Source organism: Pollachius pollachius (assembly GCF_949987615.1).
Source record: "Pollachius pollachius genome assembly, chromosome: 10".
Lineage (NCBI taxonomy): Eukaryota > Metazoa > Chordata > Actinopteri > Gadiformes > Gadidae > Pollachius > Pollachius pollachius.
This window is the reverse complement of record NC_136943.1, coordinates 4226753-4245589: the sequence shown is the minus strand read 5'-3', so window position 1 is coordinate 4245589 and position 18837 is coordinate 4226753. Positions and strand designations below refer to the sequence as shown.

Here is an 18837-nt window from a genome sequence, read left to right as displayed (position 1 = left end):
GGATGCCATATGGCATCAGTGCCGCCTCAGAGGTTTTTCGAAATCTATGGAGCCGATATTTGCGGGCCACCCGTGTGCCATAATTGTCGATGACATCATCGTTGGTGGAAGAGACCCAAAGAGCACGACGAGAATGTGTGGAAAGTGCTAGACAGGGCACGTAAGGTCCGGCTGAGGCTGAATCCAGAAAAATGCAAATTTCAACTGGAGGAGGTCAGCTACGTTGGACACGTCTTCACCGAACAGGGGCTCAAGCCTGACCAAGCAAAGATTCAGGCGATCGCTGAGGATAAAGCTGCACTACAACGTTTCCTTGGAATGATGAACTATCCTGGAAAGTTTATTCCTAACCACAGCAACATTACAGCACCCCTACAGCTCCTGCAAAAGGACATAGCATGGTGTTGGTCAGAGCAACACCAAAAGGCATTTGACACACTGAAGCAGCGTGTGATATCACCACCTATGCTGTCATACTACGATGTGAACAAACCGGTCACTCTCACATGTGACGCTTGTACGGGCTTGGCAGTGCGTGCCTCCAGGATGGCAGTCCTGTGCCCTATGCCTCTCGTACGCTCACAGAAACGGAGCAAAGGTACGCACAAATAGAAAAAGAACTGCTTGCCGTGGTGTTTGCCTGTTTTAAATTTTATGATTACATATATGGAAAATCAGTTATCGTTGAGACAGATCATCAACCCTTGGTCTCAATCCTGAAAAAGCCTCTCCAAACAGCACAGCACGCCTACAACGAATGATTTTGAAGCTCCACAAGTTCCATCTAACGTTGATCTACAAGAAAGGCAAAGAGCTCTACCTGGCAGACACGCTGTCACGTGCACCAAGAGAGACCACAGCACAACACCTCACAGAGCAGGAAGACTTCGAGGTGATGGCAGTACAGCGCATCTCATCCTCTCGCCAAGATGAGCTACGCAACCACACAATGGAAGATGTGTCTTTACAAACCCTGACTAACATCATCAGACATGGATGGCCGGAACGGCTGAGCAGTGTACCAGCTATAGTGAAGCAGTTTTTCCCAGTCCGAGATGAGCTTTCCGTGGAAGATGGAATAATAATGAAAGGGAAAAGAGCAGTCATTCCACAAATGCTGCACAAAGAATACATCACACTGCTACATAAAGGCCATCCTGTTGCAGAGGCCACCAAGCGACGAGCATGCAATGTGGTGTTTTGGACGACAATGACAAACGACATTGATAACTTAGTACAGTCATGTAGCACATGCAATGCCTTGAAACCTCATCAGCCAAAGTAGCCATTGCAACTAATTGCAGTCCCAGAGCTCCCCTGGTCAACAGTGGCAACGGATCTATTTGAATGGAACAGCCATCACTACCTCGTCCTAGATGACTCATATTCAGGATGGTTTGAGATGGACCAACTAAAGAACATCCCGTCACAGTGTGTGATTAACAAGCTGAAACGGCATTTCTCTGTTCATGGAATTCCCCACAAGCTATTATCTGACTGTGGCACACAGTTCATGAGTCAGACCTTTTGTGACTTTGCCAAAGACTCGGATTTCCCTCATGTCACTAGCAGTCCAGCATACCATCAAGCAAATGGACTGGCAGAGCGAGCAGTGCGAAGCGCAAAGCGACCGCTGAACCAAGATTTTACCTGGTCGAGTCGGAGGGTAGAGAGCACCACAGGAATCGACGCCATCTGCTGCCTGTAGCAGAACAACACCCTCAGGCCGTAGAGATTGATCCATTTTCAGCAGCGGATCCAGCATCCGACAATGAAAACATCCGGAGTCCACCCCGTGTCCCAGTGTCCCCGGAGACACAGCCCCCCACACATAATGAACACTCACCTGGGGTCTCATTTAGCGCACAGTCCCAGAATTAAAAAACAAGTGGTCTGACATAAAGGTACACATTTTTATTTCCCCACGCACAGCACGTTTATAATTTATTGCTCAAATGTTGCTGATCGTATAGTGAAGATCGTTAATTACAGGTGGACGCAAAGCGGAGGCTATCCTCACACCGCCAGAGCGTGACTGCAACTGGGGGGGGAAGACCCAGTACTCCTGACCTAACACCAATTGACACAAAAGTAGCATCCATAATTGGCACCGCAAGCGTGAGTGGCATCGTGTCCGAAAGGGAAGGAGACACTGAAAACATGAAGAAAAGCTGATTGGTTTTTTAGAAATTTGTATTTATTATTATTGATCATGTATAGTGCAAGCTATATTGCTTGTGCGTCATCCAGAGTCAGCGGTCGGTGGGGAGGAGGACGATGATGCCGGCGAGGGGCCCTCGGCCGCAGGTCATCCGGCTGCCCCCACCCCCAGCACCGCGCGTCAGTCCGCCGGTCGGGTGCTCTCACAGACACAGTTCTGCAGCTACAGAGGGAAACAATAGATGCAGTCAACAACTTGACTGAGGAGTATGTGTCTTGGTTTTCCACACTTGGGATTTAATTGACATTTGATTATGTGTTTACAGTGTCACATAAAAATATTATGTTATTGACACATGTTGGACGGATGCTTTATTCCATGCAGTCGCGCCGTCAGTGGACAGTATGGAGTGACGGGATTAAATATAGAGAATTTTGAATTTTCATTTCGATTCTAAGGAGATGTTTCTGGAGTTATAAATGAAGATAACACAGTTGACTTAAATTATTCTGATTACATATATTTAATGCATGATACGGGTTGAAATTAAATTTATGAAGGGTTAGGGTTAGGGGAAAAGTCACGTACGCCACTTTCAGCCCCGTTTTGTGCGTACGCAACGGTTATAAATGAGACCCCTGGCCACTCCGGTGAGACCCCCATCCAAACACCTACCGAGCGCTCAACCCCTTGTTCCAGATATGGCAGACCTTGAAGCCCAACCCCAAGTAAAACACTTAATCTAACAGCAATGTTCTGCCACTGATGTGTTTGGTTAAAAAAAAAAGAACATGTTACCATGCATTGTATGTGATATGTGAATGTTTATGCTGTTTCTTAGCACGTGTTCACAATGGCTTTTCTGGTGTGTTACAGTTGTGATTTCTACAGGCAACTCGTTTAACAAAACAGCTGTTTATTCTGAGATATTCTTTTAATGCATGTTTCCTGTTATTGGAGGTGTTAAACTAAAGAAGGGGGATGTAGAATGTTGTATCTGCATTGCATTGATGAGCTTTGATTAGCCCAATGAGCCACGTATTCACGTGAGCATGAGACCCCGGTTGATTGGTTGGCTAGCGATGTTAGAATTGATAACATGTACTAGCTGTGCAATGTTAAATAAAACTCCATAAGAAAGCCTCCGTCTGAGCTATTCTACAGTTATCATACTGCCTTGAAAATGTAAATGTGCACATTTATGAAAAATAAAATAAACGCTAAAAGTTATAGCAGTGCATGAGCAATAACTACATCAGATCAAACTACTTTGTAGGCTAGGCCTACTGAAACTGAGTATGATATACTGCACAATATTCATTGTCTTTTAATATGAAACCAGAGTAATCTTATTTTCAAAGATCTGTATTCATCAGTCCAAACATTTCTGAGAGAACATCATTAGGCCCAGGCCTTCTTGCTGATAAACCTTTTTTTTTCTCTCACTGCAGTCTATCGGCTGCTGCTGGCTCCTTAAACTTGGCATCTTTTAGCCTTCACGAGTGCATCACTTATCAGGTGTAAAATCCTGAGTAGCAGCACATTTCACAGTTTCATTCAAGTGTGCGTTTGTTAACCTTGAGTGGTGCTTTGTTTTATTTAGGTTAATTACAGAGAACACCTGTTCACAAACACAGGTAGTCCCAAACATGGATAAAACCTTTGCCGCCAGGAATGTTAATTTGAGGTACCCTGGCAAGAGATATTGATAAAAACGTGTCCTAACCCTCTTCGATGCTCATATCGGTATCACACTGCAAGTCACTTATCTCGAGTTGGATGTCAGCTGGCATATCAGAAGGCTTGTAAATGGCGAGCAAAATAAGGCAAATTCCTTCTCAAGTTCACTGAAGACCTGAAACCTCCGCTCGAACTACCGCAGCAATCCTGTTATCTTGTCTTTGTATTGCTCCATGTCAGCATTACGTCCGGTCATACGCACAGCTGTTAGACATGGGAAATGAGCGGTGTCACCGCTGCGTATAACTTTTTTGCGGCCCTGCAACAATTTGTTACGATTATTCAGGTGCAGTGTAATATCCACCATAAAGGCAACATCCTGCACCCATTCCGGGCATTTGAGTTCCTTCACTGGGCTCTCCATGAACTGTCACAATTCTCTCTCGTAGGTCAAAGAAACGCTTGACGGCACCTCGGCTTAACCACCGTAGGCCTACTTCAGTATGGTATGGTAGGCCAGCCTGAATCTCATTGTCACTGAGAAAAGTGTCAAACCGATGTTGATCAGACCTCGCTTTTTGCAACACAACACTTCATGATGCAAAATACAGTGAAATGCCCAAAAATCGTATCCTCCATTTGCGGTCTGTACTTTCTCTCGGAATTTTGTCGCAACACCTGGCTTTCTCCCGACCATTGACGGTGCGCCATCTGTAGGCCAGGCTAACGGCACGGCACCAGTCCACTCCGACCATTCGGACGATTCCAAGCTTTTTTATTGAGGTGGCACAAAAGGGGACCAAGAACCAGTCAGGGGGGGTCCATGGGTAATCAGGAAACTATCTTGTATAATGTGGGGTTACTTTGCACTATTCTAAGTTAATTTGGCAGGCAATCTGTGATAACAAAGGCAAGGGGCTGATTATGGTCCCACGTCGGGTTTTAGTGAGCGGCCCAATCACAGCCCTTGCTGCTGCGTCGCCTCGACGGAAGGTTACAATTTTTGGGAGGCGCACGCCAGGCCCTGGCGGTGGACGCAAGGAGGGTCCGTAACCCCCTTGCGCTGTGCGAACGTGGGACCATAATCAGCCCTAAAGGGTAATGACATAGACATAGATTATCAACAACAATAAAAAGAGGAATATCAATTGTTTTTATAAATATCTAAACGATGGAAGGCATCCTTAATTGTAATGAATAAAAGATAGAGCAGTGATTTCATCGAATACATGATGGAGGCGTCAATCAAAGCGTCACATTGCCCCGTGTCAAAGCACCCCATTGCGCGTGTGAATGAAAATGTGGCGACGCAAATTGCTCGGGTCACCGAAACTGGCGTTGCACTTCAGACACACTTCGGGCTTCTCCCCGGAGTGAGTCCTCATGTGGATCTTCAGGGTGCCTTTCTGTCTGAAAAGCCTCTTGCATTGGTCACACCTGTAGGGCTTCTCGCCGGTGTGGGTACGCATGTGGATGGTCATCGTGGCATTGTTGGGAAACACCCTGCCACACACGACACAGGGCCGGCTCTTGCGGCCGCGCCGATGCCGAGTCCGCTCGTCACGGTGGACGAGCCGCTCGCCGCAGTCCAGGCTCTTGGCCACGCTGTGGTCCACAGACAGCGAGCTTAGGGCCTCCAGTTTGGACGCGGTGAAGAGGGTGTCATGGCCGTCCACCGCCAGTGGGCCCTCCCCTTGTCCGTGGACGCTCAGGATCCGCAGCTCCCCGTTGTGACTGGACATGTGGGAGGAGCCAGGGGCGCCCACACGCAGACTCTCAGAGTTGGCGCCTTGCTGTGTGCTGCGGTCTCCAATGGCATAGCAGTGTTCTGCAGAGAAAAAACAGAAAGTTGTGTTTGTAACATTGACACAGAGGGTTTAAAAAGAGGCACAGTTTGAGAGGGATCTTTCCTCCAGCCCCCTCCTCCCTAGACTCAAAGCCCAAGCGGATGACAAGGGTTGAGGACGCTGAATGAACACGTGCACAAAATGAGCTAAGCACAACATGACATGTGAGACAAGCGACATTCAGACTTGCAGACCTTCCGAGGTGGCGCTGCGCTGTGTGCTGTGGTCGCCAAAGGCATCGCATTCTTCTGCAGAGAGGAAAACAGAGAGACAGAAATTGTATTAATACATTATTTGAACAAAAGGTTACAGTATGTACTTTGTACACACTTGACACTGAGGGTTTAGAAAGTTTACTGCAGTCATCAACACACCGTCAACACGCCCACTCTCTCGTTGTTAATTATCCGGCTCTCCATCACACTAGTGGCCGGGCCGGGTAAACTCCAGAGGGGCAGATTCTGACATTTGCGTTCTAACATACAGCCCCTCCTGGTGTAATCCGGAGGATGTCAGGCTTACAGTGCATGTGTGAAAGGGCTAGCTGTAAGTGGATCTGCTAACATTTAAACGTTTGCAATTCATTTATTATTTAAAAATTATAAACCAGCCCATGTTGCATCCGTCTTGAAAACCTTTTGGGCTCTTAGCTGTTTCCATCTCTGGCTCTGGTCATGATGCGTTTTTCAAGGAGGACCAGGCTTTTTAGCGCAGGTAGAATCTCAGTTGATCCAGTTTGTTTGCTTGCTTACATGACTGCAATGTGTGTTACTCACCTACAGAGGGCATGCCTACAACGATATCCTCTTCATCCTTCATTAAGATGGTGTCTGGGGTCTGCTGCTTTCCACATTAAGAGGGAAACACATACAATACATATTTTTGCATTTGCACAGAAAAGTTTTCAATACCCACTAACGACAAATTGAATCATAAAAAGTGGGTGCTTTCTGTGTGTATGTTGTGCCTACCTCTGCTGGAGTTGCAACACAGGACGCCTCCCTATTGGATGGGGAATGAGAAGGGGGATTTTCAACCTGCACAGTCCATTCCTCGCCACAGTCCAGGCTCTTGGCCACGCTGTGGTCCACAGACAGCGAGCTCAGGGCCTCCAGTTTGGACGCGGTGAAGAGGGTGGCATGGCCGTCCACCACCAGTGGGCCCTCCCCCTGTCCGTGGACGCTCAGGATCCGCAGCTCCCCGTTGTGACTGGACATTTGGGAGGAGCCAGGGGCGCCCACACGCAGACTCTCAGAGTTGGCGCCTTGCTGTGTGCTGCGGTCTCGGATGGCATAGCAGTGTTCTGCAGAGAAAAAACAGAAAGTTGTGTTTGTAACATTGACACAGAGGGTTTAAAAGAGGCACAGTTTGAGAGGGATGTTTCCTCCAGCCCCCTCCTCCCTAGACTCGAAGCTCAAGCGGATGACAAGGGTTGAGGACACTGAACGAACACGTGCACAAAATGAGCTGAGCACAACATGACATGTGAGACAAGCGCAATTATTCTAGACTGGACATTCAGACTTGCAGACCTTCCGAGATGGCGCTGCGCTGTGTGCTGTGGTCGCCAAAGGCATCGCATTCTTCTGCAGAGAGGAAAACAGAGAGACAGAAATTGTATTAATACATTATTTGAGCAAAAGGTTACACTATGTACTTTGTACACAATTAACACTGAGGGTTTAGAAAGTTTACTGCAGTCATCAACACACCGTCAACACGCCCACTCTCTCGTTGTCAATCATCCGGCTCTCCATCACACTAGTGGCCGGGCCGGGTAAACTCCAGAGGGGCAGATTCTGACATTTGCGTTCTAACATACAGCCCCTCCTGGTGTAATCCGGAGGATGTCAGGCTTACAGTGCATGTGTGAAAGGGCTAGCTGTAAGTGGATCTGCTAACATTTAAACGTTTGCAATTCATTTATTATTTAAAAATTATAAACCAGCCCATGTTGCATCCGTCTTGAAAACCTTTTGGGCTCTTAGCTGTTTCCATCTCTGGCTCTGGTCATGATGCGTTTTTCAAGGAGGACCAGGCTTTTTAGCGCAGGTAGAATCTCAGTTGATCCAGTTTGTTTGCTTGCTTACATGACTGCAATGTGTGTTACTCACCTACAGAGGGCATGCCTACAACGATATCCTCTTCATCCTTCATTAAGATGGTGTCTGGGGTCTGCTGCTTTCCACATTAAGAGGGAAACACATACAATACATATTTTTGCATTTGCACAGAAAAGTTTTCAATACCCACTAACGACAAATTGAATCATAAAAGGTGGGCGCTTTCTGTGTGTATGTTGTGCCTACCTCTGCTGGAGTTGTAACAGAGGACGTCTCCCTTTTGGATGGGGAATGAGAAGGGGGATTTCCAACCTGCACGGTCCTTTCCTCGCGGCAGACCAACCACTCGCCGCAGTCCAGGCTCTTGGCCACGCTGTGGTCCACAGACAGCGAGCTCAGGGCCTCCAGTTTGGACGCGGTGAAGAGGGTGTCATGGCCGTGCACCGCTAGTGGCCCCTCCCCTTTTCCGTGGACGCTCAGGATCCGCAGCTCCCCGTTGTGACTGGACATGTGGGAGGAGCCAGGGGCGCCCACTTGCAGACTCTCAGAGTTGGCTCCTTGCTGTGTGCTGCGGTCTCCAAAGGCATCGCCGTGTTCTGCAGAGAAAAAACAGAAAGTTGTGTTTGTGACATTGACACAGAGAGTTTAAAAAGAGCCACAGTTTGAGAGGGATGTTTCCTCCAGCCCCTCCTCCCTAGACTCGAAGCCCAAGCGGGTGACAAGGGTTGAAGACACTGAACAAACACCAGCGCAAAATGAGCTGAGCACAACATGACATGTGAGACAAGCGCATTTATTCTAGACTGGACATTCAGACTTACAGACCTTCCGAGGTGGCGCTGCACTGTGTGCTGTGGTCGCCAAAGGCATCGCATTCTTCTGCAGAGAGGGAAACAGAGAGACAGAAACTGTATTAATACATTATTTGAGCAAAAGGTACACTATGTACTTTGTATACACTTGACACTGAGGGTTTAGAAAGTTTACTGCAGTCATCAACACACCGACAACACGCCCACTCTCTCGTTGTTAATTATCCGGCTCTCCATCACACTAGTGGCCGGGCCGGGTAAACTCCGGAAGGGCAGATTCTGACATTTGCGTTCCCACATACAGCCCCTCCTGGTGTAATCTGGAGGATGTCAGGCTTACAGTGCATGTGTGAAAGGGCTAGCAGTAAGTGGATCTGCTAACATTTAAATGTTTGCAATTCATTTATTATTTGAAAATTATAAACCAGCCCATGTGGCATCCGTCTTGAAAAACTTTTGGGCTCTTAGCTGTTTCCATCTCTGGCTCTGGTCATGATGCGTTTTTCAAGGAGGACCAGGCTTTTTAGCGCAGGTAGAATCTCAGTTGATCCAGTTTGTTTGCTTGCTTACATGACTGCAATGTGTGTTACTCACCTACAGAGGGCATGCCTACAACGATATCCTCTTCATCCTTGATTAAGATGGTGTCTGGGGTCTGCTGCTTTCCACATTAAGAGGGAAACACACACAATACATATGTTTGCATTTGCAAGGAAAAGTTTTCAATACCCACTAACGACAAATTGAATCATAAAAGGTGGGCGCTTTCTGTGTGTATGTTGTGCCTACCTCTGCTGGAGTTGTAACAGAGGACGCCTCCCTTTTGGATGGGGAATGAGAAGGGGGATTTCCAACCTGCACGGTCCTTTCCTCGCGGCAGACCAACCGCTCGCCGCAGTCCAGGCTCTTGGCCACGCTGTGGTCCACAGACAGCGAGCTCAGGGCCTCCAGGTTGGACGCGGTGAAGAGGGTGGCATGGCCGTCCACCGCTAGTGGCCCCTCCCCTTTTCCGTGGACGCTCAGGATCCGCAGCTCCCCGTTGTGACTGGACATGTGGGAGGAGCCAGGGGCGCCCACTTGCAGACTCTCAGAGTTGGCTCCTTGCTGTGTGCTGCGGTCTCCAAAGGCATCGCCATGTTCTGCAGAGAAAAAACAGAAAGTTGTGTTTGTAACATTGACACAGAGAGTTTAAAAAGAGCCACAGTTTCAGAGGGATGTTTCCTCCAGCCCCTCCTCCCTAGACTCGAAGCCCAAGCGGATGACAAGGGTTGAGGACACTGAACGAACACCAGCGCAAAATGAGCTGAGCACAACATGACATGTGAGACAAGCGACATTCAGACTTGCAGACCTTCCGAGGTGGCGCTGCGCTGTGTGCTGTGGTCGCCAAAGGCATCGCATTCTTCTGCAGAGAGGAAAACAGAGAGACAGAAATTTTATTAATACATAATTTGAACAAAAGGTTACAGTATGTACTTTGTATGTACTACTTGACACTGAGGGTTTAGAAAGTTTACTGCAGTCATCAACACACCGACAACACGCCCACTCTCTCGTTGTCAATCATCCGGCTCTCCATCACACTAGGGGCCGGGCCGGGCAAACTCCAGAGGGGCAGATTCTGACATTTGCGTTCTAACATACAGCCCCTCCTGGTGTAATCCGGAGGATGTCAGGCTTACAGTGCATGTGTGAAAGGGCTAGATGTAAGTGGATCTGCTAACATTTAAACGTTTGCAATTAATTTATTATTGGAAAATTATAAACCAGCCCATGTGGCATCCGTCTTGAAAACCTTTAGGCTCTTAGCTGTTTTCATCTTTGAAATGCAACTCCCAAAGTGTTTGAGCAGGGGTCTGGTCATGATGCGCTGTTCAAGGAGGACGGGCTTTTTAGCGCAGGTAGAATATCAGTTGATCCAGTTTGTTTGCTTGCTTACATGACTGCAATGTGTGTTACTCACCTACAGAGGGCATGCCTACAACGATATCTTCTTCATCCTTGATTAAGATGGTGTCTGGAGTCTGCTGCTTTCCACATTAAGAGGGAAACACACACAATACATATTCTTGCATTTGCACGGAAAATTTTTCAATACCCACTAACGACAAATTGAATCATAAAAGGTGGGCGCTTTCTGTGTGTATGTTGTGCCTACCTCTGCTGGAGTTGTAACAGAGGACGCCTCCCTTTTGGATGGGGAATGAGAAGGGGGATTTTCAAGCTGCACAGTCCTTTCCTCGCGGCAGACAAACCGCTCGCCGCAGTCCAGGCTCTTGGCCACGCTGTGGTCCACAGACAGCGAGCTCAGGGCCTCCAGTTTGGACGCGGTGAAGAGGGTGTCATGGCCGTCCACCGCCAGTGGGCCCTCCCCTTGTCCGTGGACGCTCAGGATCCTCAACTCCCCACGCAGACGCTCAGAGGCGGCGCCGCGCTGCATGCTGTGGTCTCCAAACGCATCGCAGTCTTCTGCAGAGGGAGAAAAGAAATATTTTCACAAAAGGGTGTACTCCCCCTCCTCCCTAGACTCGAAGCTCAAGAGGGTGACCAGGTTGAGGACACTGAACGAACACCAGCGCAAAACGATCCGAGCACAACATCACATGTGAGACAATTATTATATTTTGAAAATAACAAGCGACAACGTGTCATTCTCTGTAAGCAGATCAACTAACATTTATACGTTTTCAATTGATTCATTGTTCAAGAATGATACACCAGCTTCTGGGCTCTTGGCTGTCTCCATCTTAGAAATGTACACGTGTTTTATCAGGACACTGGTCAAGATGCGTTTGTAAAAGAAGACCAGGCTTTTAAGCACAGGTAGAATTTAGTAGGCAGCCTGGAATCGTTGATGCAATGTGTATGACTCACCTGCTGGCCTGCATCCACTGATATCCTCTTCATCCTTGATCGAAATGATGTCTGGGGTCACCTGCTTTCCACACAAAAAGGAAAACACACGCAATACATAATCTTGCATTTGCAGAGAACCCCCCATTTAAGATCCATTGAATCATAAAGGTGTGTGCTTTCTACGTGAATTTTGTGCCTACCTCTGCTGGAGTTATAATAGAGGAAGCCTCACTTATTGATGGTTTAAGATAAGGGGGATTTCCAACCGCCTTGTGGTCCATCAGGGGCTTTTGGCCTGATAATGATGATGATGAAGAATACATTACATTCTCTACGTTACAAATCATTATTAATTGTTAATTACGAATCATGATTATTATAATAACTATTTCCTATTACTACAAATGTAGTCATTAATAGTACCCCCTGAACACTTGTACGGTCCTGTTTTCCACCTATCACAGCCGGAATTCAACTCACCATTTCCCAGTGGTTCAGAACTTGGTTTGCAGATGTTGGCTCGAGCCAGGGCGAGACGACTTGCCGCACGCGATGCATTTGATCTCGTTTGAAGCCGCAAAGATAACAGCTCACTCCTCATCACCTTCATCCTCTTCCTCAGTGCTTCGTTTTCTTTCAGGCTCTGAGTTATTTGTAAGCAAAGGGTAGTCGAGCCTTCTGAGAACAGTTGGCTAATTTCAGACACGGCCACTTTCGCAAGTACGGCCATTATGGACGAAAGCTGTTTTTCCAAAGTGGAGCCGCTCGGCGACATGCTTATTAACATGTTTTACTCGACTACCGGCGAGAAGTAACAGACTGAAATGAAACGAACCCTGTGATGTTGATTAACCCCAGAACGGAGAGCGTCTGATGCTATGGCCCCTTCCGGTATATTACCGTAACTACTGGAAAACAACATCGTGTGCGTGCGTGTGCGTGTATATGTGACACGTTGTGGCCAACTTGAAATTAGCAATGAAGTCTCTTTCTCCCTGTCCGTTTCTCCTGTCTCCATAACCTATGTCAACTCCAAATCGTTGTTTTTCAGTACTATGCAATATCATTCAGCCTACATTTTAGCCTACATAATCAGGGATCACAAGGGATATATATTAGCACATTTATTCACAAATAGGCCAATGGAATTGAAATATAATGCATTTCACTTTCTTTAACAACTGGTTTATTTTTATATTTAGTATACAGTTGAGTGAATACGTTTTTACATCTCACCACCTGAACCAACTCACCACACTAAACTCACCACACTAAGCTCAAATGGGAGCTATGCAGAAAGTTATCACACTGCCTTGAAAATGTAAATGTGCACATTTATGAAAAATAAAATAAACAAACGCTAAAAGTTATAGCATTGCATGAGCAATAAGATTAGGCTACATCAGATCAAACTACTTTGTAGGCTAGGCCTACTGAAGCTGAGAACGATTTCTGAGAGAGCATCATTAGGCCCAGGCCTTCTTGCTGATTAACCTTTTTTTTTTCTCTCACTGCTGTCTATCGGCTGCTGCTGGCTCTTTAAACTTGCCATCTTTTAGCCTTCACGAGTGCATCACATATAGGGTGTAAAATCCTAAGTAGCAGCGCATTTCACAATTTCATTCAAGTGTGCGTTTGTTAACCTTGAGCAGTGCTTGGTTCTATTTAGGTTCACTACAGAGAACACCTGTTCACAAAGACAGGTAGTCCCAAACATGGATAAAACCTTTTTAGCCAGGAATGTCACCGAACTTGTCGCCAAACTCGCCGAACTTGGCATAGCTGAATCTGCCCTTTCCTGGTTCACATCCTACCTGATGAATCGCACTTATCAGGTAACATGGAATGGCTCCTTGTCCAAACCTTGCACGCTTGATACAGGTGTCCCTCAAGGCTCTGTACTGGGGCCTCATCTGTTCTCCCTCTACACCAGATCTCTGGGCTCTGTAATTACATCCCACGGCTTTTCCTATCACTGCTATGCTGACGACACTCAGCTATTTCTCTCTTTTCCCTCATCTGACAAAGCCCTGATTGCAACACGCATATCTGAATGTCTGGCAGAAGTCAGCACCTGGACAACTGCCCATCACCTGAGGCTTAACCTCAACAAGACTGAGCTCCTCCTAATACCAGGGAAAGATTGCCCACACATGGACTTACTGGTCACTGTTGAGGACATCACTGTATCTCCTTCTCCAACTGCCAAAAACCTTGGTGTAGTGTTGGACAATCAGTTATGCTGCACCGCAAACATCACTGCGGTGGCCCGATCCTGCAGATTTGCACTTTACAACATCCGCCAGATCCGGCGCTTCCTCACAAGGGAAGCAGCTCAGCTACTAGTCCAATCACTGGTCATCTCCCGCCTCAACTACTGCAACTCGCTCCTGGCTGGACTCCCTGCCTCTGCGATTAAACCCTTGCAGCGCATCCAGAATGCGGCAGCGCGCCTCGTGTTCAACCTACCAAAGTTCTCACATGTAACCCCCCTCTTCCGAGACCTCCACTGGCTCCCTGTAATAGCTCGCATCAGATTCAAGATGATGGTACTGGCATACAAGGCAGTCGATGGAACTGCCCCTGTCTACCTCCAAGCATTAGTAAAACCACACACCCCAGCTCGATCCCTCTGCTCAACTACCTCAGCTGGACGTCTGGTACCGCCATCGCTAAGAGCAAGCAAAGGTCGATCAGCGAAGTCACAACTTTTCTCTGTTTTGGGACCTCAGTGGTGGAACGAGCTCCCTACCGATGTCAGGATCGCAGAGTCGCTCACCAGCTTCCGCAAAAGACTCAAAACTCACCTGTTCAGAGTTCACCTCGACTGCATAGAAACCAATGCACAGCCACCATTGAATGTTGTACGTCCTGGCACTTACATACATTACATACATACATACATTGCACTTATTCAAGGTACTTAATTGTGTAGCATCTACAGTAGCTGCTATCATTGCTTTACACAGGGAATGGGTTAGCCTAGCGATTGTAATACTTGCACTTGGTTCAACCCGGTATCACGCCATTGCGTGCTCCTGCGCACGAACGTTAATCTATTGAAGCGTGTTCCCGAGCACGATAGTCCGACTTTTTGCGTGTTACACAAAACGAAATGTAAACCAATGCATTCTGAATGGGAGTGTTCTAAGACAATTAACGTTCTCCACAAAACGCTACGAGAGAGAGAGAAAGAGAGAGCGGGAGGGACAGAGAGAGAGAGAGAGAGCGAGAGAGAGGCTTCAGAAAGGGTGTGCGCAGATAGTACAGTGCACCCTAGTTATGTTTATGCCAAAACCTATATATATAATTAGGCTATAATTATATTATTTAGCGTGTAATGAGACAATCTATAGCCAAATTGTCGAAGATGCTCGAGAATCTTTCGGGATATCAGCATGGGAAATCGGCGAATCAGACCCATGAATCTATTGTAGCGACCCTGGGACAGTTAAATAGTTTGTGTGTTATGTGTTACATTATATTTCGTTGTCCGTTATGCCAGTTGTTCTATGTGCATGTATTGTAATGTTATTCTTGTCAAACAGCGTGTGGGGCGAATCATTAGGTCAGCTGGGGGAGGGCCTTGGAAGAACAGGAGGGTGGGGGCCTGCACGCGAGTGAGACCGTGTTGCCGGGGTAACCGGGGTTTGTTTGGGTCCGGTTTTCAGCTGTTGGTTTCAATGTTGTTACAATGTTACGGGTTTCAGTGACCTGGTTTTTGGTCCATTAAAACTACCTTCAACTAATGACTCGACATGATTATGTCACCGGCGAGGTCGTTACACTATAAAGAAACACGTCATCTCAAGCGGGAGAGAAAGTTTGCGGTGCTGGTTTGTGTCACCAACCCAGCAACCCAGTCGCCAAGAAAAAACGTTGACAGTGCACGTTTCCATGAACACTGGATACGTAGCATTTCAACGTAAAAAATAGCGTGTTATACCTACAGTATCCACGTGTGCCGCTGTGGAGGCGGGTTTCGGGGTTTGGGACACGATTGTTTAGGGGGGGGGGGGAGACTGTTGTTGACCGGGGAGGGGGGGGGGGGGGAGACACGTTTGTTGAGGGGGGGGGGGACACACGATTGTAGGGGGGGGGGGGGGGGGGACACACCAACCCAGCAACCCAGTCGCCAAGAAAAAACGTTGACGGTGCACGTTTCCATGAACACTGGATACGTAGCATTTCAACGTAAAAAATAGCGTGTTATACCTACAGTATCCACGTGTGCCGCTATGGAGGCGGGTTTCGGGGTTTGGGACACGATTGTTTAGGGGGGGGGGGAGGGAGACTGTTGTTGACCGGGGAGGGGGGGGGGGGGGAGACACGTTTGTTGAGGGGGACGACGACACACGATTGTAGGGGGGGGGACACACGTTAGTTGAAGGGGGGGGGGGGGGGGGGGGGGGGGGGGGGGACACGTTTGTTGAGGGGGGGAGACACGTTTGTATCCTAACAACAAAACAAGTTAACAAAAGCCCCATTTGTCAACTGAGAACCCCAATTCCCAGAATCCCCCGCGGCTCCGGAACATGGCGTAGCTTATATTAATCTTTATTATCTGAATGGGAAATGCAATATTTTAGGACAGATACACCATTAAACGCGTTTCTAATGACATTTCTAGCGAGAAATGTACATTTTCCTTACATAATCTTCAGTCAGTGAATGTGTATGATCTTTATTAATCTTTATTATCTGAATGGGAAATGCAATATTTTAGGACAGATACACCATTAAACGCGTTTCTAATGACTTTTCTAGCGAGAAATGTACATTTTCCTTACATAATCTTCAGTCAGTGAATGTGTATGATCTTTATTAATTTTTATTATCTGAATGGGAAATGCAATATTTAAGGACCGATTCACCGTTAAACGTGTTTCTAATAACATTTCTAGCGAGAAATATACTTTTTACTTGCATAATCTTTAGTCAGTGATTGTGTCTGATCTTTAGTTTTATAGTTATTAGGATTTGATCGGCTCGCTCGCATGTTTCAACGACGTCAGGTTGCTTTCGCTAAACTAGCAGCTCACGTGCTTCCTGCGTTTGTGTTATTAAACTGTTACTTTATGTAACTTTTAATGATATCATCTTGTTAGAAACACGTATATCTGAGAGCCAACCCAGTCGCCAAAAGCATACGTTGACAGTGTACTTTTCGTGAACACTGGATTACGTCGCATTTCAACATAAAATAGCGTGTTATACACACACACGCGCGCGCGCGCACGCACACACACACACGCACACGGTCGTGCGCAGGAGCACGCAATCGCGTGACACCGGGTTGAAAGAAAGACGTCAACTCTGGAGTGACCGAAAATTTGCGGTGCTGGTTTGTGTGACGTAAGTTCAACTATGATTGACTGCTATTTAAAAACGGTTGAATGCTTGAAATACTAAGATTATGGAGTTGATAGTGCAAATAATTATATTGCCGTTGTCAAAGAATATTAACAGGTATTAACAGCTAATAACAGATAACAAAAGCGTTGCTTCATAGGCTAATGTAGGCCTACGTCGCCACCTGTCCCTCGGGTAGGCTAGCTAGTTCGTTAGTAATTGAAATTGAACAATGAGAAAGGCTTAGATAAGTACCATACACAGCATCATGTTAGAAGGTAATTTACACAATGTAGTCGGCTGTTTGTAAAAAATAGTTTGTTTTTAGTGATTTACTTTTTTCTCCCTGCAGCTTCAAATAAGCATCATACATCTTAACTATCTCTCTGCCAATGCTAATATTTTATATCTATAATCTTTCTTATCTATCTACTATCTGTGTATCTAATCTGTTTTGTTTATCTGTCTATTCGGTTTGTCTGTGTCTTTGTAAATTAGGTAATCTTTCAATATGCCAGGCAGCACATGTAAAACATGCCCCTCCTGCAAAACCATTCTGCCTTGCGCTAAAAAGGTTTGCAGCCACTGCAAAATGGTCCAGCCTGTAAAGGAACGCCTCAAAATTGCCTTGAGAAAATTTGAGGCTAAGCGGGAAGAGTGGGCGTCTTCCCGCAAGAAGAACCACAACATGGCTGTTGTCAAGCAGGAAATGTTCCTCCTGGTATGTAAACAATTCAGATTAATTATGTTCTACCTTTAACTGTCTGAATCACTATTGCTTTGAATAGTAGGTCTTTTTTGATTACTACAGGCAAAACATTAACATGCTGTGATTTCCTTACAGCTCGAAAAGCTTCAAGCAGCAGGATATAAACCTGTCCTGCTGCTTGGAAAAGCCACTAAAAAGAGCCATGTGGTCAAGGTGTTCACACCTCGTTGCACCTTGGCCACATTTGCGGAGGAGTCCCTCAAAAAAATGGGCTCCATCCATGAGTACATTTGTCAAGGTATGATTCTTTATTTTTATAAATTTCACACACCCTCTGCTTTGTTTACCAAAATACTAACTGCATCTTGTTATTTGTCCACCACATTCATTTTTATCATGGAACTATTGCTACAATTTTTTTGGTTGCCATTTGCAATTTAATAACCCTTTGCAACACTTTTCAAACTTGCACAGGATGGACCCCTTTTGCAAGTGGGACTGCAGAGGGGCCAGAAGAGGGCAGGGGGACCACTCAGGTGAAGACATACAGGAATATCTATGACAATTAAAGAGGCTAATCCTATATATTGTTATATACTGCATATATACTCCAATATATTATGCTACAAATTACAATATACTAAGTCAGCTGTATAAGTGCTAACCTCTTTTCATGTTTGTTTATGGTTATTTATGTGTATAGATGTGTATAGATCTGTATGGTCTTAATTTCATATTTTTTAAAACTGAATTTACACTTGCACTGTTGAAGTTCCACTGTTGGACTTTGAGTGAGTGTTATCTTATGTCATCTTAGATGGACATGGACATGGGAGAGGTGGAGGACAGGGCCGTGCAGGTGGAGGAGGGGGAGGAGGTGGCCCTGCAGGTGGAGGAGGGGGAGGAGGTGGCCCTGCAGTTGGAGGAGGTGGCCCTGCAGGTGGAGGAGGGGGAGGAGGTGGCCCTGCAGTTGGAGGAGGTGGCCCTGCAGGTTTTGGAGGTGGAGGAGGTGGCCCTGCAGGTGGAGGAGGTGGCCCTGCAGGTGGAGGAGGTGGCCCTGCAGGTGGAGGAGGGGGCCCTGCAGGTGGAGGAGGGGGCCCTGCAGGTGGAGGAGGGGGCCCTGCAGGTGGAGGAGGGGGCCCTGCAGGTAGAGGAGGTGGCCCACCCGGACACGGAAGGACCAGGTATGGATTTTTCAATTAAAGCATGCATGAGAAGGTACTAAGTGTCATACAAATAAACATCATTGCCTGAATGAGTAATATTTTATTTTCCATTCCAACAGCGGTCTCTACTGTGCAGAGGAAGCGGAGGAGAAAAGGTATGTTCAGAATGTCTGTACAGATCGAATTGCTAA

General features: G+C 46.7%; 1 protein-coding gene and 1 long non-coding RNA gene across 6 annotated transcripts; one reads left to right on the top strand and one right to left on the bottom strand.

Moving 5' to 3' along the window:
- Positions 1-3410: 3410 nt before the first annotated feature.
- Positions 3411-12291, bottom strand: LOC307081747 (uncharacterized protein). 5 transcript variants are annotated; one of them, XM_079745057.1, is made up of 16 exons: positions 11900-12291; positions 11620-11714; positions 11438-11501; positions 10722-11032; positions 10527-10593; positions 9915-9968; positions 9353-9702; positions 9158-9224; positions 8577-8630; positions 7998-8347; positions 7803-7869; positions 7221-7274; positions 6660-6991; positions 6465-6528; positions 5883-5936; positions 3411-5669 (listed from the first exon to the last, which is right to left on the bottom strand). In XM_079745057.1, exons 1-16 carry the CDS (start codon positions 12204-12206, stop codon positions 5110-5112), a joined length of 2850 nt encoding a protein of 949 aa, XP_079601183.1. In that variant the 5' UTR covers positions 12207-12291; the 3' UTR covers positions 3411-5109. The 5 variants fall into 5 exon arrangements, with proteins under 5 accessions (XP_079601183.1, XP_079601186.1, XP_079601185.1 ...); XM_079745060.1 differs by having other exon boundaries at positions 7803-7866; XM_079745059.1 differs by having other exon boundaries at positions 9158-9221.
- A 4462-nt stretch (positions 12292-16753) lies between these two features.
- LOC307081386 lies at positions 16754-18334 on the top strand. Its single transcript, XR_013812144.1, has 4 exons — positions 16754-17492; positions 17616-17778; positions 17955-18016; positions 18298-18334. It is a non-coding gene; the product is annotated as an uncharacterized lncRNA (long non-coding RNA).
- The last annotated feature ends 503 nt before the right edge of the window (positions 18335-18837 follow it).

Bases quoted from the DNA above. Each gene is read 5' to 3' on its own strand.
- LOC307081747 (XM_079745057.1), bottom strand. From the start codon at position 12,206: ATGTTAATAAGCATGTCGCCGAGCGGCTCCACTTTGGAAAAACAGCTT. The intron at 8,348-8,576 runs GTCTGTAAGTCT...TTTTCTCTGCAG, and splicing joins GTGCAGCGCCACCTCGGAAG to AACACGGCGATGCCTTTGGA. The intron at 7,870-7,997 runs GTAGGCACAACA...TAATGTGGAAAG, and splicing joins CTGTTACAACTCCAGCAGAG to CAGCAGACCCCAGACACCAT.